This window comes from Meriones unguiculatus, chromosome X, assembly GCF_030254825.1.
Source record: "Meriones unguiculatus strain TT.TT164.6M chromosome X, Bangor_MerUng_6.1, whole genome shotgun sequence".
NCBI lineage: Eukaryota > Metazoa > Chordata > Mammalia > Rodentia > Muridae > Meriones > Meriones unguiculatus.
In genome coordinates, this window is record NC_083369.1 from 29335687 (window position 1) to 29360420 (window position 24734).

The 24734-nt window shown below is 34.9% G+C and overlaps 1 protein-coding gene across 1 annotated transcript in view; it reads right to left on the reverse strand.

Annotated features, from left to right (window-relative positions):
* Positions 1–263: 263 nt before the first annotated feature.
* Tmem47 (transmembrane protein 47) overlaps positions 264–24734 on the reverse strand; it is a 30216-nt gene continuing 5745 nt past the window's right edge. Inside the window, exons 2-3 of the mRNA XM_060374284.1 lie at positions 15839–15979; positions 264–3646 (exon numbers count right to left, since the gene is read on the reverse strand). Of these exons, the coding sequence (XP_060230267.1) occupies positions 3468–3646; positions 15839–15979 (320 nt within the window). The 3' untranslated portion in view covers positions 264–3467. The remainder of the gene's footprint in view (positions 3647–15838; positions 15980–24734) is intronic.

Below are 24734 nucleotides of genomic sequence, written 5' to 3' on the forward strand. Positions count from 1 at the left end.
AAAAGAGCATTTGGGAAGTGGTAGAGAAAACTAAGATAGAAATAAATGTAAAGGGAAAGTCAAAGTGATGCACTTGAACAAAAATGTGAAATCATTTGCATTGTACAATAAATAGAAAACTAATCATTTGAAAATAAAACTATATAAATGTCGCCATTATTCTGAGTCTTCTATATATATATTTTAAAGTAGAAAATGAACTAAAGACAGACAAGTTACAAAATTACTTTAAAGTGTTTACAAAGAAGAGAAGACACAAAATGTGATTATTATCAGTGAAACCACTTTTATTTTTATTTTTTCCACATAGATAACTTCAGTTCAACTACAAAAATCATGAAATGAAGAACTGATTATGGGTTCCACATTGAAGAATCACTAGAGTGAAAATCAGGTTTCCCCATATGACTACTAAGAAAAAAAAAAAAAAAAAAGAAAAGAAAAAGAAAAAGAAACCAGGATACCTTAAACTCATATTTAAGTAGTAAAGATGTCAGATATTTAAAAAGTAATAAATACAGAAAAGCAGGATAAAAACTAATAGCATAAAACAGCACTGAATATATTTTATTTTCTTTAAGAAAGATGAAATTTCTAGGCACAGTTTTAGGCATTAAGGAGGACACAGAGGCATAGGTTAGTGTGCGCTGCTCTATACAAAAATACAGTCTGAATAAATTACATTGCTAGCCATACAATTAGACAATCACTTATGAGGTTCACTGCATGTTTAATAATATACAGATACATGCTAATCGATATATATCATTTATATTTCAAACACGTAAGTCTCTCTATATTTGTCTTCAAAATTTACATGTTGACCTTACAAAAGGCTAAATACTTGTGCAAGAAATCAGAATACCTAGCCCTGCTGAGTACAGTTATGATCTCTGTGTGTGTGACTATTATCTCTTTAAGATAAACCATGGGTTCATGATTAACAACTCTGCTTAGAGAACATCAAACAAACCTAAGCTATTAAGACATGATGCTACTGTAGCTGAAATCATCACTTGTGTTTATTCTGATAGACATAATACTACTTTAGACGAGAAATAACAATTTTCCTGCTGTACTAAACTTGGTTAGTAAGGAAAAAGTTCTAAATACTCGTGATGGTAAAAATATAGGGTAGGGCTCCTTAACTAGGAAGGGAGAAAAATCACAGAAGCAATCTACATTTTAGTAGACAACAAATAAGTGTGCTTCAACCTGTCACATAGTCTATCACTTTTTGGCTTATCAAGTGGACAGAGAATGAAATTTCCATAATTCTCTTGATATATTGGTCTAATTGCACAGTGTATCTTCCAGCAAGCCTCACTGATGCCAGCACCACAGTATTGATCTTCCATTATTCAAGAATAAAGAGATAATCTCACAACAGGCCACAGTCAGTAGCTGAAACCCCTATTTAAATATCACATTCCTTACACTGTTCTGACAATATGCAATGAACTTTATAAGAGAGTCTGCCCCAGATTTCATGATTTTAAGAAATCTGCTTCAAAACATTCTATAATACTAATACCCTTCTGGAAATCCTCCATTTAGTTCCTTGTGATTCTTGATAGAATCACATATTTTCATAAAGCTTGATAGTTAAAATGCATGTACTAATTTTTTATCACTACTAAAATAAGAATAACTAAGGTATTCATATTTACTTTGATTCCATAGAAAACTCACAATTGTTTTTGGCATTTGAATAAAATACTTTAGGGGTAGGGAAAGGCAGATTTTCTTGGCAAAGAGTTTTAAGATAAGCTGAAAGCAGAAGTCTGCTTTGGAAGGTAAAGTATTAAATATTCGTTGACACAGTCCAGATCTTAATGGATTGTATAATATTTTAGCAAATAGATGCTAAAGTTTTATAGTTTTAAAGTTTTTCTTTTTTTACCCAATTTCAAGAGGATCAAATGAGAACAATATTGTTTTAGTGTCTTTGTTAACAAAAATAATCATTTATAACTTTCATATTAGAATTGTATATTTTATATAAAAATAGGATTATACATAGACTATCCAAATTTGTATAATAAACAGAATTAACACAAGTTTGCAGTACGATATTCATTGCACACTTACTCCTTATTGTTGATTTTTTTTCTTTCCCTCGGAACCGTGAGCGAATGATTTCCCTAACCTAAATTTATTATACTTGTGTGCACAAATCAGCCCATCAGTTAACTTCAGAGGACCAGATGACAACTGAATAAGTTCTACTCATCTACTGAGACATTTAGACATTTATAAAAATCTATCACAATTCCTTTTACAATGAAGACATTTAAAATACCTGCAAAAATAGCAGCATTGTATTTTAATGAATTTTACACAAAGTGATCATCCTAATTCCTACTCTCTTTTGAACTATGATGCTTATAAAAGATTCACTAAATTTCAGATTAACAGCATTTCAATTTTTCTTCTTAGGCAATTCTATTAACACTTTCAGTGATCTAGTAGAGAAGAAAGAACAAAAGCTTTAAGGTATGTGAAATTTTGTATGGTAATTAACTGTGAATACCAATCTAAGTCTCCTAATGCATACAAGGTTAGTACTCAAATTCCTTCACTACGGCAAGTACTGATTATATGCATGAAAAGTACATGTATGTGGAGGATTAATGAACAACTTATTACCAGTTATACTAATGGCCCATGATCTATAAAAATAAGCTTGTAACATATGCACAATTGTTTTCTGCAAAATTTGGTAAAGGATTTAAACAGGTAAAAGCAATTCATGCACATTTCTTTCTGATTGCCCCAGGAGAAAGCAGACAACCTCAATTTGTCCTCATTCTACAGGAGACTGTCGCATAATATTCTAACTGCATAATAGAAAACACATCTCCAAACCTGAACTTCCTTCTTAGGAGATATTAGCAAACTATGATTTTCTATTAAAAGAATATTTTTAAGGGTAGAATTAACCAGTTATATCTATGATTCTCATTAGGCATCTAAAGAGCAGTTTTGCTTTCCAAAAGCTCACTTAACCAAGTAACGAATAACAAATGTAGTCACTGTATGACATGAACAAGTGATAAGAGCTCCAACAGTAGAATTTTTGTCAAAGCAAAGGAACTTTTAAGTGTTGCTTATGGCAGCTGCTCTCCTGCTGTCAATAAAAGACTCTGGTAATTCTCATTCCAACAGGCTTCTCAAAATGGTTGCTGTCATACAGACTATTCACTTGTCAAGAAAAATAACATGAGTATATTGAAGTTTGCAGTGTGTGCCTACATCTAATCAGTGCTCTTAGTGTGTACAGGTTCCTAAAAGAGATATAAAAGCTGATTATGGTGTTGACAGCCAAAAGGCAAAGGATATAAAATCAAATGAGCAAACTGTTTGATGTGCCACAAGTGTTTTAGAAAATAGTGTTTGAAAAGATGCCAACATAAAACTTTTCTTGATGGTTGGTTTCCCCCGTGTGTGTGTTTTCAGACTTTGTTTTAGTAGTAGTCTTCATAGTTCTTAGGATTCAGGCAATAAAGAATGGCACCCCCAAATGAAAATATAGTTGCACCCCAGGCCAGGCCATAACCCCAATTGAACTCGTGGTAAATTTTCAAGCTCACAGTTTCAATAAACTTGATTGGGTAAAGCACCAGGCTGCAGACCTGTAAAACAACTGAAAAAAAAAAAGCAAACAAATTATGATGTTATTTACAGCAAATAAAACAGCATAAATATATAAATATAAAATTTTTGAGTGAATTTTTTAATAAAGTAAGATAAAAGTAAAAAACTAAAAGCATTGCTAATTCTAAATAATACTCTTTAAAATATTACCAGCTTTTCTTTACTTAGGTACTCTCACAATACTGTAACCTTTGCCCTATTGATAACTCATGAGTTGCTATTTGCAATTATTGAAATTAGTAAAACACAGTAATTCATGAATATACAAAGTAGTGATTCTTGCTTTGCAAACACATGTACAACTATCACGAATGACAGGTAGCAGCTATTTACTCTAAACTGTTTTATACAAAGTTTATAAAGAGCTAAAATCATGGCCTCAATGAAGAATTAAACCCTCGTTTTTTATTCCTATATATAAGGAACTGAAGAATTCACCATTTTTAGTATTAAATCTGGGCAACCTATAATTTACAATGTACCTTTGTTCACAACCATCAGACTAATCTCACTGTTTTATAAAGACTTATCTTTTTAATTTTTTTTCACAATTTATTCATTATATATCCCAACTGAAGTCCCCACTCTCAACTGTGCCTATTCCCACTTTTCCTCCCTCTTCCCCATCTCCTTCTCCTAGTGCACTGAAAGGGGGAGTTCCCCACATTGCTGTATGCCCATAGCTTGTTAAGTCTCATCAGGAGGGCCTGTATCCTCTTCCTCCATGGCTTGGGAGTGATCAAATAGCAGGCAACTGAGTTCATAATAGAGGCAGCCCCTGGTCCCCTCACTAAGAGATCCATATGGAGACTGAGCTGCCAATCAGCCACATCTGAGCAGGGGGTCTAGGTCCTTTCCATACATGGTATTAGGTTGGTGCATCAGTTTCTGCAGGACCCCTGAGCTCAGATCCTTTACAGAGATAAGCAGAGAATTCTCAAGAGAGGGATATCAAATGACAGAAAAACACTTAAATGCTCAGCATTGTTAGTCTCATGAAAATGCAAATCAAAACAAATCTGAGATCCCATATTATACTGATCAGAATGCCTAACTTCAAAAACTCAAGTGACAACACATCCTTAAGAGGATGTGGAGAAAGAGGAAACCTCTTCCATTGCAGTAGGAGTGGAAACTTGTACAAGTGCTTTGGAAATCAATCTGGCGCTTTCTCAGAAAATTGGGAGTAGCACTACCTCAAGATCCAGCTATACCACTCTTGGGCTTATACCCAAAAGATGCTCCACCATTCAATAAGGACATTTGCTCAACTATGTTCATAACAGCTTTCTTTGTAATAGCCAGAATCTGGAAACAACCTAGATTTCCCACAATGGAGGAATGGATACAGAAATTGTGGTACATATACACAGTATTATTAAACACAAAGATCATGAAATTTTCAGGCAAATGAATAGATCATCTTGAGTGAGGTAATCTAGAAACTGAAAGACACATTATATACACTCACTTACAAGTGGTGATATAATATAGGATAGCCATCTACAGACCTAAAGAAGCTAAGCCCTAAGGAGGACCCTAGGGAGGATTCATAAATCTCATTCAGAATGGCAAACAGGATAGACACCAGAAGTGGCAGAAGAGAGGAAACAGGACCCTAAAGGAGATCAAAGCAGATGCTGAGACTCAAGGCCAAACTTTGGGCAGAGAGTAGGGAGCCTTATGGAAGAAGGGTGGGGTGGGGATATAGGGACATGAAGGGTACAGGAGTCCCAAAAGGAGACTAACAAATAACTAACAAATACTTATCTTGATGTCTTTGTTTCTATTTTTCTAATTAGAAACTACTTTCACTTTTTTCCCTCTCACACAGTCCAAACCTCTCATCTTTAAAAGAGATTCAAATGTCTTTCTGTCAAGAAGCCACAACTAATTTTACCCTTTCTATTATATCTTACACATATTTGCATATATATTTCCCACCAGCTTTCAAAAAAATTAAGTCAATGAAGGAATGAGGAATAATGATTCAAAAAAAAAAAAAAAAAAAGCTAGGCCAAGAATTCTACTATAGCAGAAACAAAATTTAGATCTTAGTTTCTAGTTGGTTCTTATTTCTATATCAGGAGTAAAGAGGAAATGTGATGAGTCATATTAAATAAAACAAACCAAGTAATCAGAAAGGGAAGGAAGGGGAAGGCTTGTTTTAACTATTTAAAATTAAAGTGACATATATTCTGTGGGTATTATTATATGAGAGTCAATACACTGAATTACACAGGAGATGAAGTCACCCATTTAAAACTCATAATTTATTATTGGATCAACTAATATATATAATTTCTATTTTATTTAAATTATTTTAATTAGAATGTATAAATTAATTTAATTAGAATGCTATATTTGCCTACTATGGTAGCTTTAACACTCAAGAAGTGTGATTTTTTTCCATTTAAAATCTAGGTTGAGACAAACATAAAAGGGGCTGAAAAATTTCAGACATACTCATTCAGTTATACACTGTCCACATTACAATGGTAGAGCCAAGTTTTCTCTTGCCCAACATATTTTGTTTTCTCAACCTTTGAAAAAAATTAAAGATAACCCTGATATAAGAAACAAAATATTTGTTAACAGTGAATATTGTCCAATTCTTATTAAAATATTACAATATCTAGGACTTCAAGAACAATAAATATATACAATTAAATACAACAAACCTTGGTGCAGTACATATAGGCACACAAAGTATTATAGTTTTGATACTTTATTAAACTTAAAAAGATCACATTGCCAATGCAATTAATTATCCTAGCAAGTCTACATTGCACTCATCTCCTTTGGCATAAAACTGATGGAAGTAGGGCATGGTTTCTCAAAATCATGCTCTCCATGAGAATAACCAGAGAACTCTATCTGGATCCAGATAGAAATTCCAATGTGGTTGCCTGTTAGCTCAATACCACCCTGGGCTTGAATCTCCCTGCCATTCTTCTACATAACTACTAAGAGTAGATAAACAGGAAAAAGGAGAATCTCTTGACACAAAAAATAGAAACCACACTTTCTTTTTGGTTTAAACTTTTAGATAACAATCAAGCCTCTGCCAACAGTAGAAGTAACCTCACTTCATCTATTTCTAAATACTAAGTGGTGCAATGTGCATTAATTTAAAATTTTGATTGGCTCTCTGCCTTGGTAAGGAAAGGGAACTCTCCCGTTATAAATGTCCTAAAACTAATGAATCAATTATAACCATTCAATGTACAAAAACAAACATTAGTTACTGAGCAAGGTTTTCTCTGCCTTTTAAAGGCTTGTCTTAGATTTTTATACTCTCATCACTAAATATTAGCTAGAGTACCCAGGATATGAATAAAATAGGAATGTGAGTGACATATTTTTTAAAAAAATTGTCTGATAAATTCATCCATTCAGCAAATCTGCATGTTTCTAAGTTATATGGTTTAAGGAATTATTGATAACATACTTGCTTTTTTGCCCAATGCTGGAATGCTAGTGAATTTAGGTATGCCCTGGTTACTCGCATGCCTCGCTGGGTGCCTGTGCCCATTGATGCCCCTCATGCTATGACTCTCTTCAGACAGAAAAGGGATCTTGTTACATTGTTACTGCCATCTCATTGGCGGCTGTTGGAGCTACCACCGGGGCATTAGCCATGAGTCATACTGTGCAGACTGCTCAGACCCTGAATAATCTTTTAGTCAATGTAGCTCATGACTTAGATGTACAAAAAGGAATTAATGCTCAACTAAAAGGAGGCTTGATGGTGTTCAATCAGAGGATTTACCTCGTGCAGGAGCAAATTGATACCCTATGGCAAATCGCTCAACCTGGCTGTCAATGAAAGTATGCTGGACTTTGTGTCCCTAGCATACAACATGAGAATTTTTCCTGTGCTGCAAATCTGTCTAATCAATTGCCTAGCTATATTTTAGGTAATTGGACTGGAGAATTCGATACTACGATGGAGCAGCTGAGAGTGGCCATTGTCACAGTAAATTCTACCAGAGTGGATGCAGGACTAGCCACAGGATTATCATCATGGATTGCTGCAGCCATGAATCATCTGAAGGAAGGGGCGGGCATGGGAGCGTTAGCAGGCCTTCTGGTGTTGGTCTCCTTGGTTTGCCTGTGGTGTATATGCAAGATTAGAGTCTCACAACAGCGTAATGCAGCCATGATCATTCAGGCCTTTACAGCCATTGAAGCAGGACAGTCTCCCCAAGCATGGCTGGCTACCATAAAAAGCTAAAATGTTATGCTCAGGATGCGAGGCTAAGCACTGCACTCAGGGTCAGCCGCTTTTGACCCAGAGAAGAGCAAGTCTGATTGCATGCGGGTTGATGCCCCAGGTCCCGCCTCTGAGAAAAAGGTATCGGACGGGTCTGATGCTCTTTGGGTGGATGACAGCTAAATGAACATTGGTACAAAGTCCCAATTTATTTCTAATATCAGAGATCAGACCTCTACTCTTGCCTGATGCGTCTAAAACAAAAAGAGGTAACTGTAGAGAGCTGCGTAATGCCACGCCTTAAAGATGGAGCTGGTTTCCGCCTTCCACCTTCCCGATGGTGAGTGCTCTCTGTCACAAACAACTCCACATTTGGCTAAGGCTGAGGATCTGGCTTGCTTCCATGTATGTGGACCTATCTGTATTGCCAACGTGGCATGCTGGGGTTGGCGACCCAGAGGCTATTTAAGCTGTGGGCTGGGCTGGCTTTCCCCAGGGTCAGATGATTGTTCAAGGTTCCTGAATAAACTGCATTGAAAAAAAAAATTGTCTGATAAATTCATCCATTCAGCAAATCTGCATGTTTCTAAGTTATATGGTTTAAGGAATTATTGATAACAAGGAAAACAAAGTGTCTACTCTCATGCATAGGCACTCCATCAGTAAATGTACACCAATTAGAAAGCAGGCCACAATACTGCATGCCTATGATAGCAGCCAGCACTGGTGAGGCCGAAGCAGGAGAATCATGTACTGGAGGGCCACTGCACCAATCAATCAATCAATCCATACATACATACATACATACCAAGTCATCAATCATTCCACTAAGCAATATACTCTGAATATAACATCAAGTACTACTAAAATCCAAAAAAGACCAGAAAAAAGGTAAGAGCTGCTTTTTAGATTCACAAATGAATCAAAATTTTCTGAGAAGGTTATACAAGCACAGATATGAATGCTGAATGGTGATGCAGGTCAACACAACAGGAAGAATGTTCAGGGAACAGACAGTGTAAAATTTCGGTGCCTCTTGAATAAAGAAGCCAATGCTGTGGCCAATAAAGAAGATGGCAGCATGGGTAAAAAAAAAACCAAAATAAAACAAACAAAACCACAAACAAAATCATCAAGCATCGGTTCCTAGTTAAGTAGCAACCTGAAAACCAAAGTTAGGGTTACAGGCTACAGAAATTTGAGCAGGGAAATAATAACCAACATGAATTTATTAAAAAAGCAACCAGCCAGGCCCTAGGGTAAGATGCTCACCGAGGCTGCTTTAAAGGTTCATTTCAATGTGTTTCATTTAACAAAATATAAGTAGCCATGGAAATGTAGGGAAATAATTTTCTGGTAGAAGTCATGTGGAAATAGAATCCCATTAAGGCTCCAGTGTCAAACTCTCTTGAAGAGCTTGCTTAGACCTTTCTTGTATTGCAACAAAATAAAAAAATAAAAAAAAATTACCCTAAAATGATTTATCCTTCTGAACTGTGGTATTTTTTCTGGACCAACAGAGAAAAATACATGCAATAAAAAATATACATACAATGGCAAACACAAATTTCTTCATTTAATAGAACATATAATAAAAGGGAAAGGCCTCCTTGATTTTTAGAAATTTCTGCAAGAGAGAGAGTGAACCAACATTTGCAGCATAAGAAATGAGATCATTCTATATTTCTATCTTACCACCAGTCAATGAAATGTCTTATAAATATAATGGGCATTGTCTGTGGTATTCTGTGCCCTTCATCTGATACAGTACTGGGAAATTTACAGAACATTTCAGAATTGAAAGCAATCTGGAATTTACTTCCTTTTTAAAAGATGTCATGAAAATTATGAATATTAAATTATGTGGTTAGAAATATGAGAGAAACTTTAAGCTACTAATTTCTATGTGCATTTTAATTTTGTTTTATTGGCTTGAAAGGGGAACTTGATATGTAGGCAAAATTGGTCTTGAGTGTGTGTCAAATCTCCTGACTCAGCACAGGATGATCTTGAACTTTTGATCATCATACCTCTGCTCCCAAGTGCTGGGATTACAGACATAAAACCCATTATCTGGATCCTAGTTTTAAATAGGTGTTTGTCAGGGAAAGGATTCAAAATCCTCAATATTTCTTCTGAGGAAATGTTTTAACATTTCAATAAACATTTACTGAGTACTTCTTATGGTCTGGATGATGTTTTTGTTGCAGTTACAGAAGCTGCTAATGTCATCCTTGACACTCTGTCACACATCAAACTGACTTCCACTTATATTTCTTTGCCTCATAAAAACTGATGTTTAAATAGCCTAAATGCCCTCTTCTTCCAATGAGAGAACTCTTAAATTATGTGTTTTGTATCAGTTTCTAAACTTGTCTTAATAAGGACTAAAATCCAGCTGTGTCTGCTTCAAAAACAATGTGTTTGAAAATGTTTCCTCTTCTGACTGTCCTCCAAAGACTTTTTCACTTTCTTGCTTTCTTATTGTAGTTGTTCTTTTAACTCTCCAATAGAGTTGGTTGGCCTTGATTCCACTATCTTGGGGACTGCTTTTGTTGGAAGCATGTTGGCAAGAAAAAGGACTAGATTCGTACTTCAGAAGTGGAACTATTATGGTTGTATGCAAAAAAAAAAAAAAAAAAAAAAAAACCTAAATAGACAAAATGACAGAGCCCAAGGAGTCAGTAAGTGTCCATGTATCATCATCTACACTGGGGACTAAGGTGGGCTAGTGACCATGTCCCCATTACTTGACTGTTCTTCCCATGACACTGGATTTTCATCTTACATATGTCTCGATGAACTAGAGCCAATGACCTCAAAGGTCCATTCAGGTCCACTCCAGTCCCACACAATGATGTTATAATAACCTAGAGGGTCCCCATTGTCATCAAATGCCAAAATATCCTTGTGGAGAAGAAAATTTACTTTGTAGATCTGCTGAAGAAGCTGAGAGAGAGAGGAAGCCACCACAGACTATGCAGACTCAGGCAGCCCAGGGAACCAGCAGGGCTCACTTAGGCTTGTGTCTTGTGGGGTTCCAGCCTACCCTTAAGGCCTGGTTCCTTCCTCAGCAGTCTAATATTACCCCTTGTCAGAATTCTCTTGAGCCCTGACAGTCCTCTTGAGAGGAGTCCTCTAATAAAGGACTATTTTGTAAGCATTTTGAGCTTTTGATCCCTGGGGCATGGGGGTTGGGAGAAGACAAGGAAGGTCAGAGAAGAGAAAGATGCATCTAAGAGAAGAGCAGATAGTATACCCCCACTGCTGGGATTGAGTATTCTTGAAAAGAAAGGTTGGAATTATAATAAAATTACTAAGAAAGAATGACATCTCAATTCTAGAAATGAAAGGAAAGAATCACAGCTACATTTTTAAGTTAGATATTACTAGTGAGAAATAAAACAAAACACAAAATTTTAAGACTGAGTTACGACGTTTGAGAAACAACTGTGGCCTTAACATGACTAAGATTAATAATCATGTTGCAGATAAACAAGGAGTAGACTCTGGAGATAACTTAAAGGTAATAGACCTTCCAGCTGGGTTCTTAAATATAGACTATAAAATATTAAAACTTGAAGAACAAAGATACTTTTTTTTCCTACAAATGGAATATCAGGCTATCAATCAGTTAAATTTGTAACTCTGAAAGTAGTAATTGTATGAAATTAGTGTAAAACGCAATAAACAAAGTAGAATAGGACATTGGTACAATGGGAAGTAACAGTGTCTATGGACCTGTGTGTAGCACATCTGTGTAATTTGGAATCTAAGCTAGAATCATTTTTAAGCCAAAAAATAGATTTCAAACTGCTGCCAATACCTCTCAGTAACTTTTAAAATGATGACAAGAGGTAGAAAATACAAGCTTGTAATCAGAGAGCAGGGAAAACTCATAAATAAAATTTAATTGCAATATCATGGGAGAAAAAGTCATCATTCCATATAATTACTTACAGGAGGCTTCTTGCAGACATGACAAAAAGGGAGTATCTTTATTAACATAATGAATTAGTGAAATGTTATCTAAACTCTGATATAAAAGATTGACTGTTTTTTGTAATTTAAACTCAAAATACATGAGGGACAAAAGAAAACACTCATTTTAATTATCAGTGGTATACAAAAGCAGACAATGAAGAACTAAGAATGAAATAATTCTTTTGATTTCACTAAGTCATTACTAGGGGAAATTGAATCTCAGGTATCAGAATCTCAACAATCTCAACAAATCTATCACTGTCAGCTATACAAAAAGTAAACTGAAGTAGTCAACCACAACAAAGACAGGAAGCTTCCATTATGGGCTATGCTTCAGTCACATGAGTCACTTAGTTGATGTCAGTTTGTAGTCTTTATGAGATTTAAAGCTTCTGACTTCCTAAAAGAGTATTGTTCCTGTGAAACAGAACAACTGCCTTTACAGGATAGACTCAAATGGAGAGGTAAAGACAACATACATAAGGAATCTGGAAAATGGAAGACAGCCAGAGGAGGAAACATTTTACTTGAAAACTAAACTCAACGCTGATTGTGGTCTGTTTTTTCTTTGTTTTTTGGATGACGGTACTCTGTAAGATGATTCAGGAATCTTAGTCTTTTATGTCAGATAAATGCCCTAAATGCAAACCCTGGCTCTCCAAGATAGTGGTTGGATAATTGTGTGTATGTGGGAAATCTTAATTAACCTTTCTGAACCTATCTCTTCTTTGATAATACAGCTGTTGTATCAGAACTAGAATATGCTTAAGTGTCTCACATTGTGGCATATGGTAGGTATTCAGTTAATCATTATTATCAATAGTATTTTTACTTAATACCTGGATCTAAATGTAGACTTCTAAGACTGGTAAGAGAGTTGTGGAAAATGGAGCAATGGTTTAAGTGGACTGTGATGATGACTAACCTTTAGCTTTGCTAGCAACTGCTCAAATCAACTACAAGCTCACCATGAAGAAAAAACTTGTAGGAAGAAAGAAAATAAAAGCCTTAAAAATATGTTTGTCTGTTTTTAGAACAGAAAAATAAAAACAACAGCAACAAAACAACAATTCTTTTGGCGTCATGCAAAACCTGTTGCTTTCTAAGCCTTAAGGATAAAAAGGCTTTACATTATATGAATTACCTACAGTGGTTCCCATGCTCGATTTCCCTTATAAAATTATACACTAAATGTAGTCACCTTTTAACAGTCATTCAAATACTATTTCTTGAGTATCCATGAGTACCAGGCATAGCATAGAACGCTGTTTTGGGTAGAATGTTTTACAACTTGGAAGCAGTATGCCTGTTTTGAATACAGGTAATACCCATCTGAGCAAAAGGAAAGAAAAGTTCCTTTTGATAGATCTCAGTCTGTATATGAATAGAACCAAACACTGCTTGGTGGCACAAAGCTTGTTGATATTTGGAGAAGAAAACTTTTTGTTCAGAGAAATGACTGCTATTTTCATATATAAATGAAAAGGAAATGCTCCCAGATAGGCATTCTAAGAGTCACTGGAGTGAACTATAAATGAGGTTAGCCCATTTCTTCAATACATTTAGTTTCAATTATTAGTTCAATAAATTTAGTTCCAATTTGTTCAATATTAAATCCAGATTAAAAAACTGATTATTATGTGCAATGTACATGCTTTCCAAAAATCCCCCAAATGTAATGATTTACTGGCTTTTCATGCATTTTAATGTATGTTTAATCTTGATTATATAAAAAGTTACCACTAAATTAATGGTTATTTTAAAATAGGTTTCTATAATCACTGCCAAAGGAAAGAGAACAATTAAATCTGAAGACATGTACAGTTTTTGAGTGTAGCAGCCAGCATGATGTTCATTGTTCATTTTAGGCCTCAGTGCATGGAGTGACAATATATGTATCTCATTATAGGTTTTCCTTTCATTAGTCTATCATTTACTAATATGTAATAGCTAAAGCTAAATTACAAAAAAAAAAAAAAAAAAAACACCTTTATTCTGGCCAAACTCACTACCTTTATTTTGTTAATTTAGAAAATAAAAAGGGAAACAATTCTGGGTAGTTTTCTATAAATTTCTAGATGTTGTCAGTAATTGACTTCTTTACAGAATTTTTCCTAGCCATGATGCAGTGAGTCAATGGCTAAATGGAATGGGAACTAGGTGTTCACAGTAACACTGAATATTTAAAAAAAAAGGAACTAGAAAACCTCTGTCACCCTATAATAAGAAACATTTATTATTTTAAAAGGGCTTGCAACAATCCCAGTTTTAAAGCATTTCCGATCATGGGATATGGTTTATCAAAAAAAAAATTCAACTTATTATCTCATTGTTCTTTCTTAAGTCGTACCTTCAAAGACAAACTCACACCTAATTAAAATACCTATATTGCTTCATCCTAAAATTGAAAAAGACCCAATGGTAAATCAATTAACCAAGAAATATGCTATCAAGTACTGATGCATCTAAAGGTCAGTTTTTATTTGGTACTGTATCCTTCCCAGTTGGGGCTCTCATTACTCATGGTAACAATAATACTGTGGTAATACAAACATTTCAAAATATACTGTATTGTCAAGCTTTTGTAGTCTGTTAAAAAGAAGTTTTCTAGTGATACTTTCACTAGTTTTGCAGCTGTCTTAGTACAATGGTTAGTCTATACCAGACATTCTAGAAATAGTTGAATGGATGCATGAAGAAGTCAGTAATGAATGAATCAATTGTTTGAAATTCAGTGTCTCCTATTCTAGTCCCAGGTCTGCCAGTCATTAGTTGATTTTGACCAGGTCATTTAAGTAAGTAAATTAGACATATTTCTAGATTCCTATTTAGCCCTTTCTATTTTCATTTGTATGATGCCTACATTCTGATCAGTCTTCTTTGTTGTAAGATGAATACAAGCAGCAGGGGTAGTAGAACACTTTAGGTTTTGTAGTTTTAGCTCATATTACCCTTTAAATCCTGAGAAATTTCATCTATTCCAATTTTAAACAGCTTTTAAAACTCCATCTAACAGCCTAGATGGTTCTGTCAGTATCTTCATCATTGATAGTTACAGCGGCTTATTTTGTAGGCTTCAAATCAGTTATGACTGACAGGGAATATTGAAGAAACCACAAGAATATTTCAGTTAGGCGTCAAAATGAATAATGTATTCAAGGATATTCTTACAAATGAAAATTAAAACTCATATCAGAAAATGAACTGAGCTTGTAAATGTCCACAAGCCCCTTCCCCTTAACACAGCTGTAAGTCTTTTCTTTACCTTGTTTGATATTTAGAGTTGAAATGTGCTTCATGGAATAATGGCTGTCAAATTATTCGACATCTAACTGCCCTCATACAGTTAACTTTTTTGATGGTTCATGCTAACTGTCATGTTTTTTTTTTTTTCATATAACAATGCTTATTTTCCAAAACACATATGCCTTTAAGAGTACACATTTTTTAAATTCCTTTTCTTGTTTCATGTCAGAACTTTTAAAAAAAGATACTGCTACTGCCCAATGATCACAATAGAGACTAGGGGTTGGGGAGAATGGATGCTTTTTTAAAAGGCTTGATAAATACAACTGCTATAATTTCTAAAGCAATTGCCCAGCAGCCCTGTGGAGATTTTTTTTCTTTTCTTTTTTTTCCTTTTTTTGGGAGGTGGGGGTGGGGATTTGGGGTTTTTATTTTGCAATGCAGGGAACTGAAGCCTTGAGCCTCAAGCACTCTATTATTGGGCTCTTTTCAGCCCAAGAAGTTTTATTTATCCATGATTTAGTAAGAAGTTTAAAAGTTGACTCTGTTCTGCGGAATGCTTAACATGCTGAAAACTAATACTATGATAAGCCTTCAGACAATTTACCTTAAAATATAACAAATGTCTCTCAGTTTGTATATAAGTAGCAAACACATACTGATGCATGAGAAGGGAGAACAGTAGAAAGGTTCATGAATCTTTAATGCTGGTTTGAACATAATGAACATATTTACCTGCTGCAAAAAGCATGACAGCAACAGGTCTGTAGAAGCGCCTTCGAGATCCCACACAGATGGAAATCAAACCCACCAGGAATGCAATGAGAATGATAGCAGCACCACCCAGGAGTAAAGCCAGAGTAGCAATCTGCCAATCTGGAAAGAAAAAAAAAAAGGAAAATTGTGGCTTTTAAGCAATAAGCCTGCAAAGAATCAACAGAAGTCTATTCAGCACCTTTCATCTTGATGCAGCTCAACTGATATGATTTTACTGCTTGCTAAGCATCCTTTGGGGTTTGAAATGTTTTGCAACAAAAATTAATATTAATGTCCTTATTCAGAAATGGCTCCTCTGCTAAGCTCAGCAGAGTTTTTAGGGCAAAAGTTAGCCACACTTCTAACGTGGGCTCTCCTAATGTTAAATTGAATGTCTCTCTCTATAACCTATTTATTTTCAATATTAAGATTAATAAGTGCATTGAACTATACAGTTAATAAATATTACATATAGAAAATAAGGATAAAGGTGAATTGTATATAACCACCATTCATATGTAGAGTTTAGATATTTACATCACCAAAAAAATATCTTTGTGCCTTTTCCTAGTCAATAACTACCCTACCAACTTGGGCTAGTGACAAGATCCAGTGCCATGACCAATCTAGTTTAGTCTGTTTATAAGTAATATGAATTATTTTGTGTTTTTCTTTGAAGCCTCTGAAGATCATCGAATTACTATATGTGACAATACAACACATTTTTTTAATTACTTTACTTCTTGGAAAGTCTTCCTTCATGTCATAAAAACTCCAAGTTTTAATTTATCTTCACTCACTGCTAAAACAATTCCCCAGTCAATTCACATCAGGAAGATTTGTTGGTGGTTTATTTATTTCACTTCATGTGTCTCTGACAGCTGTAGTCACCATCACCAAAATAGTTTTTGAAGTAAGGAATTTCAGAGAGTCAGATTAGATTCTAAAGGATTGTTCAGCTCCTTTCTTCAATCAAGAACAAGAAATATATTGACCACTTAACAAGTCTGATTCAGTGAAAAAAATAAACCTCATTGATGACAGTTTGTTTCCTTTAAGGATATAGCAATGGTATGACAGAAAGATGATATATTTTCCATTCAAGAAAAAGAAAGATGAATCTATAAAGTACATATATAGATCAGGAAGCATCACATAAATGATACAATAACAACTGGCACCCTAGAGTGGTAGTAATTTGAAGGAAAATCCCAGGATGCCTATTCTGCTCCTCAGTTTAATGTATGAACAGGAAATGTAAGTACATTTTAATCTATTACTAAACTGTAATGCATTCTCCTCAAAGCCCATAACCCACGACACTTTGAGCTTCCCTCTGAAATCACCTGTCTAGAAAGCTTCTCAAATGCTGAAGCATGAAAAAGGGTTAGCAGAGAAACCTCCAGATGTTCTTTTTGTATTTATTCTTAAACACCCTTTTTAACATCCTTGCAACGCCCCCCCCAACGGAAAAAAAAAACCCTCTGTATGTTTCACTCGCTTTCAACTAGAACTTGCAAAGCAATTAGAAAACAAATACATAAAACAGATCCACACATCTTAAAATATAAGCAGGAATCACGAGAAAATAGAGAGCATTTTAATGCATCTATATGTAACAAACCCATTTAACTTCAAACAAAAGGGAATCTGGCTTTCAACTAGAAGTTAAAAGGATAGCCATATTATGGCATTTTTATTCAATAACAGCATGTTGCTTGTAATTAAAAAGCCAAAAGAATAATCTTTCTATGTGGAAGCCTCTAAATTACATTGGAAAAGTTTATGTATAGTACATTATTTGACATAATGGAAACTTGTAAGCTGAAATTTCTGATTTAAAAAAATCAGTATAATTACACTAAAGCAATAAATAGGGAACAAAGAAAAAAGCAAAATCCATTTATGAATTCATGGATCAATAAAACACCTGGTGTTCAAGCAGCTATGCCATGGGTAATTTTTGTTGGATTACTATGCTAGGGAATGATTTTAAACTTAAAAGTAATCTTATCTGTTTTTGAATAAATAGCCACCTCCTTAAAAAATATCAATACAGACTTACAACAAATTGGTTTTCCTGATAAGATCTTCCATGCAACTAAATATGCGAAAATGGCAGTTTTCAATATTTTTACTTTCAACTCAAAATTAGACAAGAAATAATTTTAGCCAATATTGCCTAATTTTAATAGCTTCAAATACCCAAATCACACATTTATTTACATTTTATAAAGACACACTAAGAAAAACACTCAGCAAATTTTCTGAACACAAAGCCAAATCAATATTTTCAGCTTTGTGGATTACAGTTTCTGTTGTACCTGTTTAACTATGACATCGTGTGAAAGTGGCAAAATATAACAAAATAAACAAATGCTAAATATATATATGTTATAAAAAGTTAATGTTATGCCAGCTAGATAGCTCAGCAAGTAAAGGCACATGCTGCCAGGCCTGAAGACTTGTGTTCAATCTCTGAAACACATGTGGTTGAAAAAGACAACTGATTTCACGAGCAAGCACACTGACTACAAAAATGTGCACTCACTGACACACAGGCACACATACAGAGACACACAGAGTCTCTCTCTCTAAATGTAAAACTATTAAAGAATATAAAAAAACAAGTCAGTTTTTACCCTGTCCTGGACTGTTATGACTATGGTCTATTTCATTCTCAAATGTCAAGCATTTCTTTTGCTTGGCAAAGTCTAGTTAAACAGTTGAAATCATATAATAATATGAATAGAATAAATCTGTAGTACCAAGTGATACTCATCGAAACTTGCAAAGAAAAATAGAACAAAATTTCCTAATTTCACTTAAGGTTGAGTTTTCTCAAACAATGGTATTTCCTTTCATATAGAAAAAAAAGATGCATTAGAAGACACAGGAAAATAGATTATTAAAAGGAGAAAGAAACTAAGAAAGGAACATCTTGCAGGTCAGAAAATACATTAAAAGCAGATGAGCAGAAGCAGTCTGACTTTTCTACTAAATGTCCTATATTTATTTTTTAGTGCTGGATTTATGGCAATGAAAACCATCTCTCCAGACTCAAAGTCAACAAGGAGAGTCAACACCATCATTTCTATGATATTGCTGTACTTCCTTTTTGTCTGCAACCGGAGTTATAGCTCAAACAGAAAATCTCTTTTATTTTCCAAGAGAGACTAGACTAGATGAACCATGACTGTCACAGTCCTGTCCCAAAGCTCTGGCTTGAAATGGAATACCAAGACTATATCCCTGGTGGAGAATTCCAGGTTTTTAAACTGCTGTCAGAACATCCACTTGGAAGGATTTACTCAAGCTGGTTGTTTCCAAAGGACCCAAATTGGGTCCCATTCCTGGGCTAGATAATACTAAATTCACAAATTAAAACAGGATTACAAAGAGTTACTACAATCAAAGAGGTCCAATATGCTTCTTAAGAATCTTGTGTCGGGAACTGTAGAGAGCTGCGGAATGCTATGCCTTAAAGATGGAGCTGGTTTCCGCCTTCCACCTTCCCGATGGTGAGTGCTCTCTGTCACGAACAACTCCACATTTGGCTAAGGCCGAGGATCTGGCTTGCTTCCATGTATGTGGACCTATCTGCATTGCCCCCGTGGCACGCCTGGGTTGGCTACCCAGAGGCTATTTAAGCTGTGGGCTGGCTTTCCCCGGGGTCCGAGGATTGTTCAAGGTTCCTGAATAAACTGCATTGAAAAAAAAAAAAAAAAAAGAATCTTGTTTCGGCCTTTGGGACTAAGAAGAGGGCTTCTCTTTTGTGAACTAATAAATACATAGAATCCATAATGTAAGCCTTAGGACAGGGCTAAGTGTTGATGTTAGGTCTTGAGAGAGCTTTATTCCTAATTGTCTGAGTAAACGCCAGATTGACTTCCAAAGTGGTTGTACCATTTTACATTCCCACCAGCAATGGAGGAGGGTTCCCCTTTCTCCACAACCTCTCCAGCATGTGTTGCCACTTGAGTTTTTGATCTTGGCCATTCTGATGGGTGTAAGGTGAAATCTCAGGGTTGTTTTGATTTGCATTTCCCTAATGGCTAATGACATTGAGCATTTCTTTAAGTGTTTCTCTGCCATTCGATATTCCTCTACAGAGAGTTCTCTGTTTAGCTCTGTTCCCCATTTTTTAACTGGATTACTTGGCTTGTTGCTTTTCAGCTTTTTAGCTCTTTATATTATTGAATATTAGCCTTCTGTCAGATAAAGGGTTGGTGAAGATTCTTTCCCAGTCTGTAGGCAGTCCTTTTGTTTTGATGACGGTGTCCTTTGCTTTACAGAAGCTTTTCAACTTCATGAGGTCCCATTTATTGATTGTTGCTCTTAGAGCCTGTGCTGTTGGTGTTCTGTTCAGGAAGTTGTCTCCTGTTCCAATGAGACCTAGCTATACCACTGCTAAGAATATACCCCAAATTTGCTCAAGTACACAACAAGGACATTTGCTCAACCATGTTTGTAGCAGCTCAACCTTGTTTGTTTGAACCTGGAAACAACCCAGATGTCCATCATCAGAGGAATGGAGACAGAAATTGTGGTATTTTTACACAATGAAATACTACTCAGCAATCAAAAAGGAGGAAATCATGAAATTTGCAGGCAAATGGTGGGATCTAGAGAACATCATTCTGAGTGAAGTTATCCCAGAAGGAGAAAGACAAACATGGTATATACTTGCTTATATAGACCTACAAGATATGATAAACAAAATAAATTCTATACACCTAAAGAAGATAAGAAAGCAGACAGGAGGTAAGATGATCAATCCTCACTTAGAAAGACAAATGAGATGTGCATTGGACATATGACAGGAGTCTACCGCAGAAGGCATCTGAAAGATCCTACCAAGCAGTGTTTCAAAACAGATGCTAAGCCTCATAACCAAACCTTCAGGAGAAGGGGAGTTGGTGTGATGGGGAAAGGATAGGAGCCCCACAAGGACCAAATATATCTAGGCACAGGATTTTTTTTTTCTAAAACTGTTGCTCCAACCAAGTACCATGTATGGATATAAACTAGAACCTCTGCTCGGACGAAGCTTGTGGTAGCTCAATAACCAATTGGTTTCCCACAGCAAGGGGAAGAGGGAATATCTCTGACAGGAACTCAATGGCAGGCTCTTTGACCTCCCCAATCCCCCAAGGGAGGAACAGTCCTGCTAGGCCACAGAGGAGGACTTTGCAGCCTGCCCTGAAGATACCTAATAAAACAGGGCCAGATAAAAAAGGAGGAGGTCCTCCCCAATCAGTGGACTTGGAAAGGGGCAGGAAGAAGCTGAGGGAGGGAGGGTAGGATTGGGAGGGAATAAGGGAACGGGATACAGCTGGAATACAGAGTTAATAAAATGTAACTAATAATAATAAACAATAAAAAAAACTCAAAAAAATAAATTTACACCAAAAAAAAAAAAAAAAGAATTGATGTTAAAACCATGGACAAATAGTTAACATTTTCCTTTTCTTTTACTGAGCAACATGATGATATGAAGAATTTTAAAAAGGAAATAGGATTTATGTATAGTTAGGTAATTAAAGGATTAGACTAGGTTTTTAATATTTATTTCTTAACCAACATCTAAAAATTGGGTTTAGCACAAATGTATACAAAAACCCAAGCAATTTTAGAGTAATATACTAAAAAGTAAGCAAAACACTTATTTCTACTGTAGTGGTATTTAAAGTCTGTATGTCAAAAAAATGTGCTACTCCATACTCAATGTCTGTAAGGCAAACTTAAATATTATAACATTTGTAATTTTGTTGCTTACTTTTTACAAAAAAGTCATGTGTTTTTAGTTTTCACTATCTGTTAATTTCTATATTTATCTTTGCGCTCCAATTAAATGTCTCATAGCACTGAGTCAGATGAAGTATAAAAACCTGAGATTTATTATTGTTTTTTTTTACATATTTCTATAAATGATGATGTGATGCGGTAGTAAAATAGTGACGTTCTACAGAACCTGAATGGCATATGGCGCTGACTTAAACACCGTACTACTCTGTTTAATATTAGGGCACCTGATTGCAAGTCTGAACGTGTTTTCCTAAGACCTGAGAGAAATGGTGGTAATAGATCTTGAGAAAATTCTAGATGTTCTTGTGTATAAAACTGCTTAAGGCTCAGACAGGCAGGTAACATACTTTGAACCTAGAAACTAAATTGAAATAAGGCTGCCATATTACATGTCACATTTCCCCAAGAGTATATTGGCAAAAGTGACAAAGGAATACACTGGAGATTTTGGAATTAAATACAGGGAAGCTACAACCTAAGACGACTGTGTACTTTTTCCCAACAGAAACAAAAGCAAAAGTAAACAAAAGTGCACAAACACTAAGTATTTCCTTCCACAACAACACAATAAAAATCAGAAAGCCCTTGTATTAAGTTCAATATTGACATTCATTTCAGGAACTAAATTTTTGTCCTTTTTCAAGGTGCTTTTACTCATTAGCATCAGTCTCCACTGTCTATAAATACATTAGTAGTCTATATAACTGGGCTGACTTATTTTTAGCAGTGTACTATGTGAGACTGGTCAGAAGTTGCCAGTACATTATGAAAATTCTATAACCTATGTTACAACTTCCCAGGTGGAGAATTGTCTTCTCCCAGGAAAATTAATAGCCAAAATTTATCAATGATTTCCAGGAAAGGAAAATCATAATGAGGAAGCATTGTCTATGTTGAGCCAAGGTCAGGGCACCATACACTTCCTCAACTTATTTCTGAACCTTAACTTAAAAAATACTGGCAAATTTGTTTAACTCCATTCACAACATCCCTCTGCTGAGATTATTTCTACTATTATATAAGTTACTGAACCCCAAACTGCTACTTCTTTTACAAAATTAGGTTCCATACAGAGCAATATAGAAATGTACTTTTATTTTAAAATTCAAGTTCCATTGTTTGGGTGAGTAGTATTACTGTAAATGTATTATATGCTTTACATTAATTATTAATATAATGTGTTAATATACTAATGGATTATTCAACCTTTCTACAATTCTCATTATATAACCACAATCAAATTTGTCTGGTATCCAGTATCCACCTCTATTTTTCTTTTTAATTCCACAAGATGAAATTATATTAATTGAAATGAAATCTGTAACTTTAGTGAATATCACTCAGTAGATCAGGTAGAAAAGTGACTTTTACTCCACTCCTCATACTTTTCCCCAAAATCTCCACAATCTAACTAAATAAACTTGAACACTTTGACTCATTCTTATCAGCCACTTCTGGCTACTTTTATTTAGATGTAGGACATATTTATAATAAAATATTTCAATTAAATTATGTTAACGATAACTTAGAAAATTACCTCATTATTATACATTATGCATTCCTTTCTACCATTAGGAATTAAAAAACACCAAGGAAATATATTTAAGAGAGAAAAATTCGCAGCAGCAGTTGAATTCCTAATGTTTAATCATGAAAATTTTGTTTAGTCCCTTTCAGTTGTTTTTAGATAATCTTAAAACATCTTTTTGTTTAACAAAGGGACCTCTTAGCTAGGTCACATCACTATGTGTATATTAAAAAACTCAGTGGAAATATAATTTAAAATCTGAGTAACATATGGTGTTTCCTCTCAAATAAAACTGTTATATACAGTGCTTAGCAAAGAGCCTTGGTATTAAAGTATGTTTTAGCACTTATACAGAAAGATAGACAACATCATGTTGGATGATTGCTGTATACTCATGTGCTATATGAGGAAACTTTCATTGGCATTTGATGATACTATTAGCTAACACAGAAGACATCCTGATTATGTTCACTTGGGATCTATCCCTTTGCTATTTAATCACTGTCAATAAAGTTAACTTATTGGTGTTTTGTGAGACAGTAAGAAGATGAAAATGGTGCTAAGAATAGACTCCATGTTTCATTCCCAATAGACTGCAGCAATGTTTTGTTGAATATTGGTTTAGAAGTCTTACACATGGCATCAAAAAATTCTGTTGTGAGAAATTTTAAGTTGAGTGCCTGTTTTGTTTTAAATAATATGGAATTGAGTTTTCCTATACATTTTTCTAATAAGCATAGTTTAAACAAACAATGCAAATTTTGTGGCATTATCATGAAATTACTCCTTACATTATCAGTTTATATTTCACAACTCAATAATAATTATATTTTCCTGGTTCTCTGGGAGATGACAAATATCTTTCATTCTTCATACACACACACACACACACACACACACACACACATATATATGTATTTAATAAATGAGGGTCTTGTTTTTGTGGAAAAGATTTCAATAGAATAGAAATTTGATGATTTACTATTTTCCCCCAATCCAATACAAACTTAACAGCAAAAGAGTTAGTGTCCATCTCGAATTTTCAAGGGAGATGATCTAGTAATCTGACTACAGTGATAGATTCATCTGTTACTGCCTTTGGCATGAAATATTTAAACCATATCTAATGAATCTGAACCTTGGCTCTGTGAACTCAAAAAGCAAAGATGGTGGTATGTAAATGTGCCTACCTAGCTACTCGCTATATTTGCATTTATGTGCTAATGCTAATTTCATCCCACAAAAGTAAATTCTAAGTGACCAATCACTAAAGCCATGTCATGGCTAAGGGCAGTATTTGTCCTAGCCAGGCATTATTTACATATGGCTTAGAAAATTCAAGTGCAAAAACTAAATATGTGGTTATTCATTCCTCAGAGGCAATAGATTTTTGTAGATTTTGTAGATTGTGTGAGATAGTATGCTTCAGTGAGAGATGGAGTCCAACTCTCCCCTTAAGTCTGAGCTGGCCACATGGCTCTGTGTAACTAGTAGAATGTAATAGAGTTCACAGTGAAGACAGCTCTCTTAACATTCTCA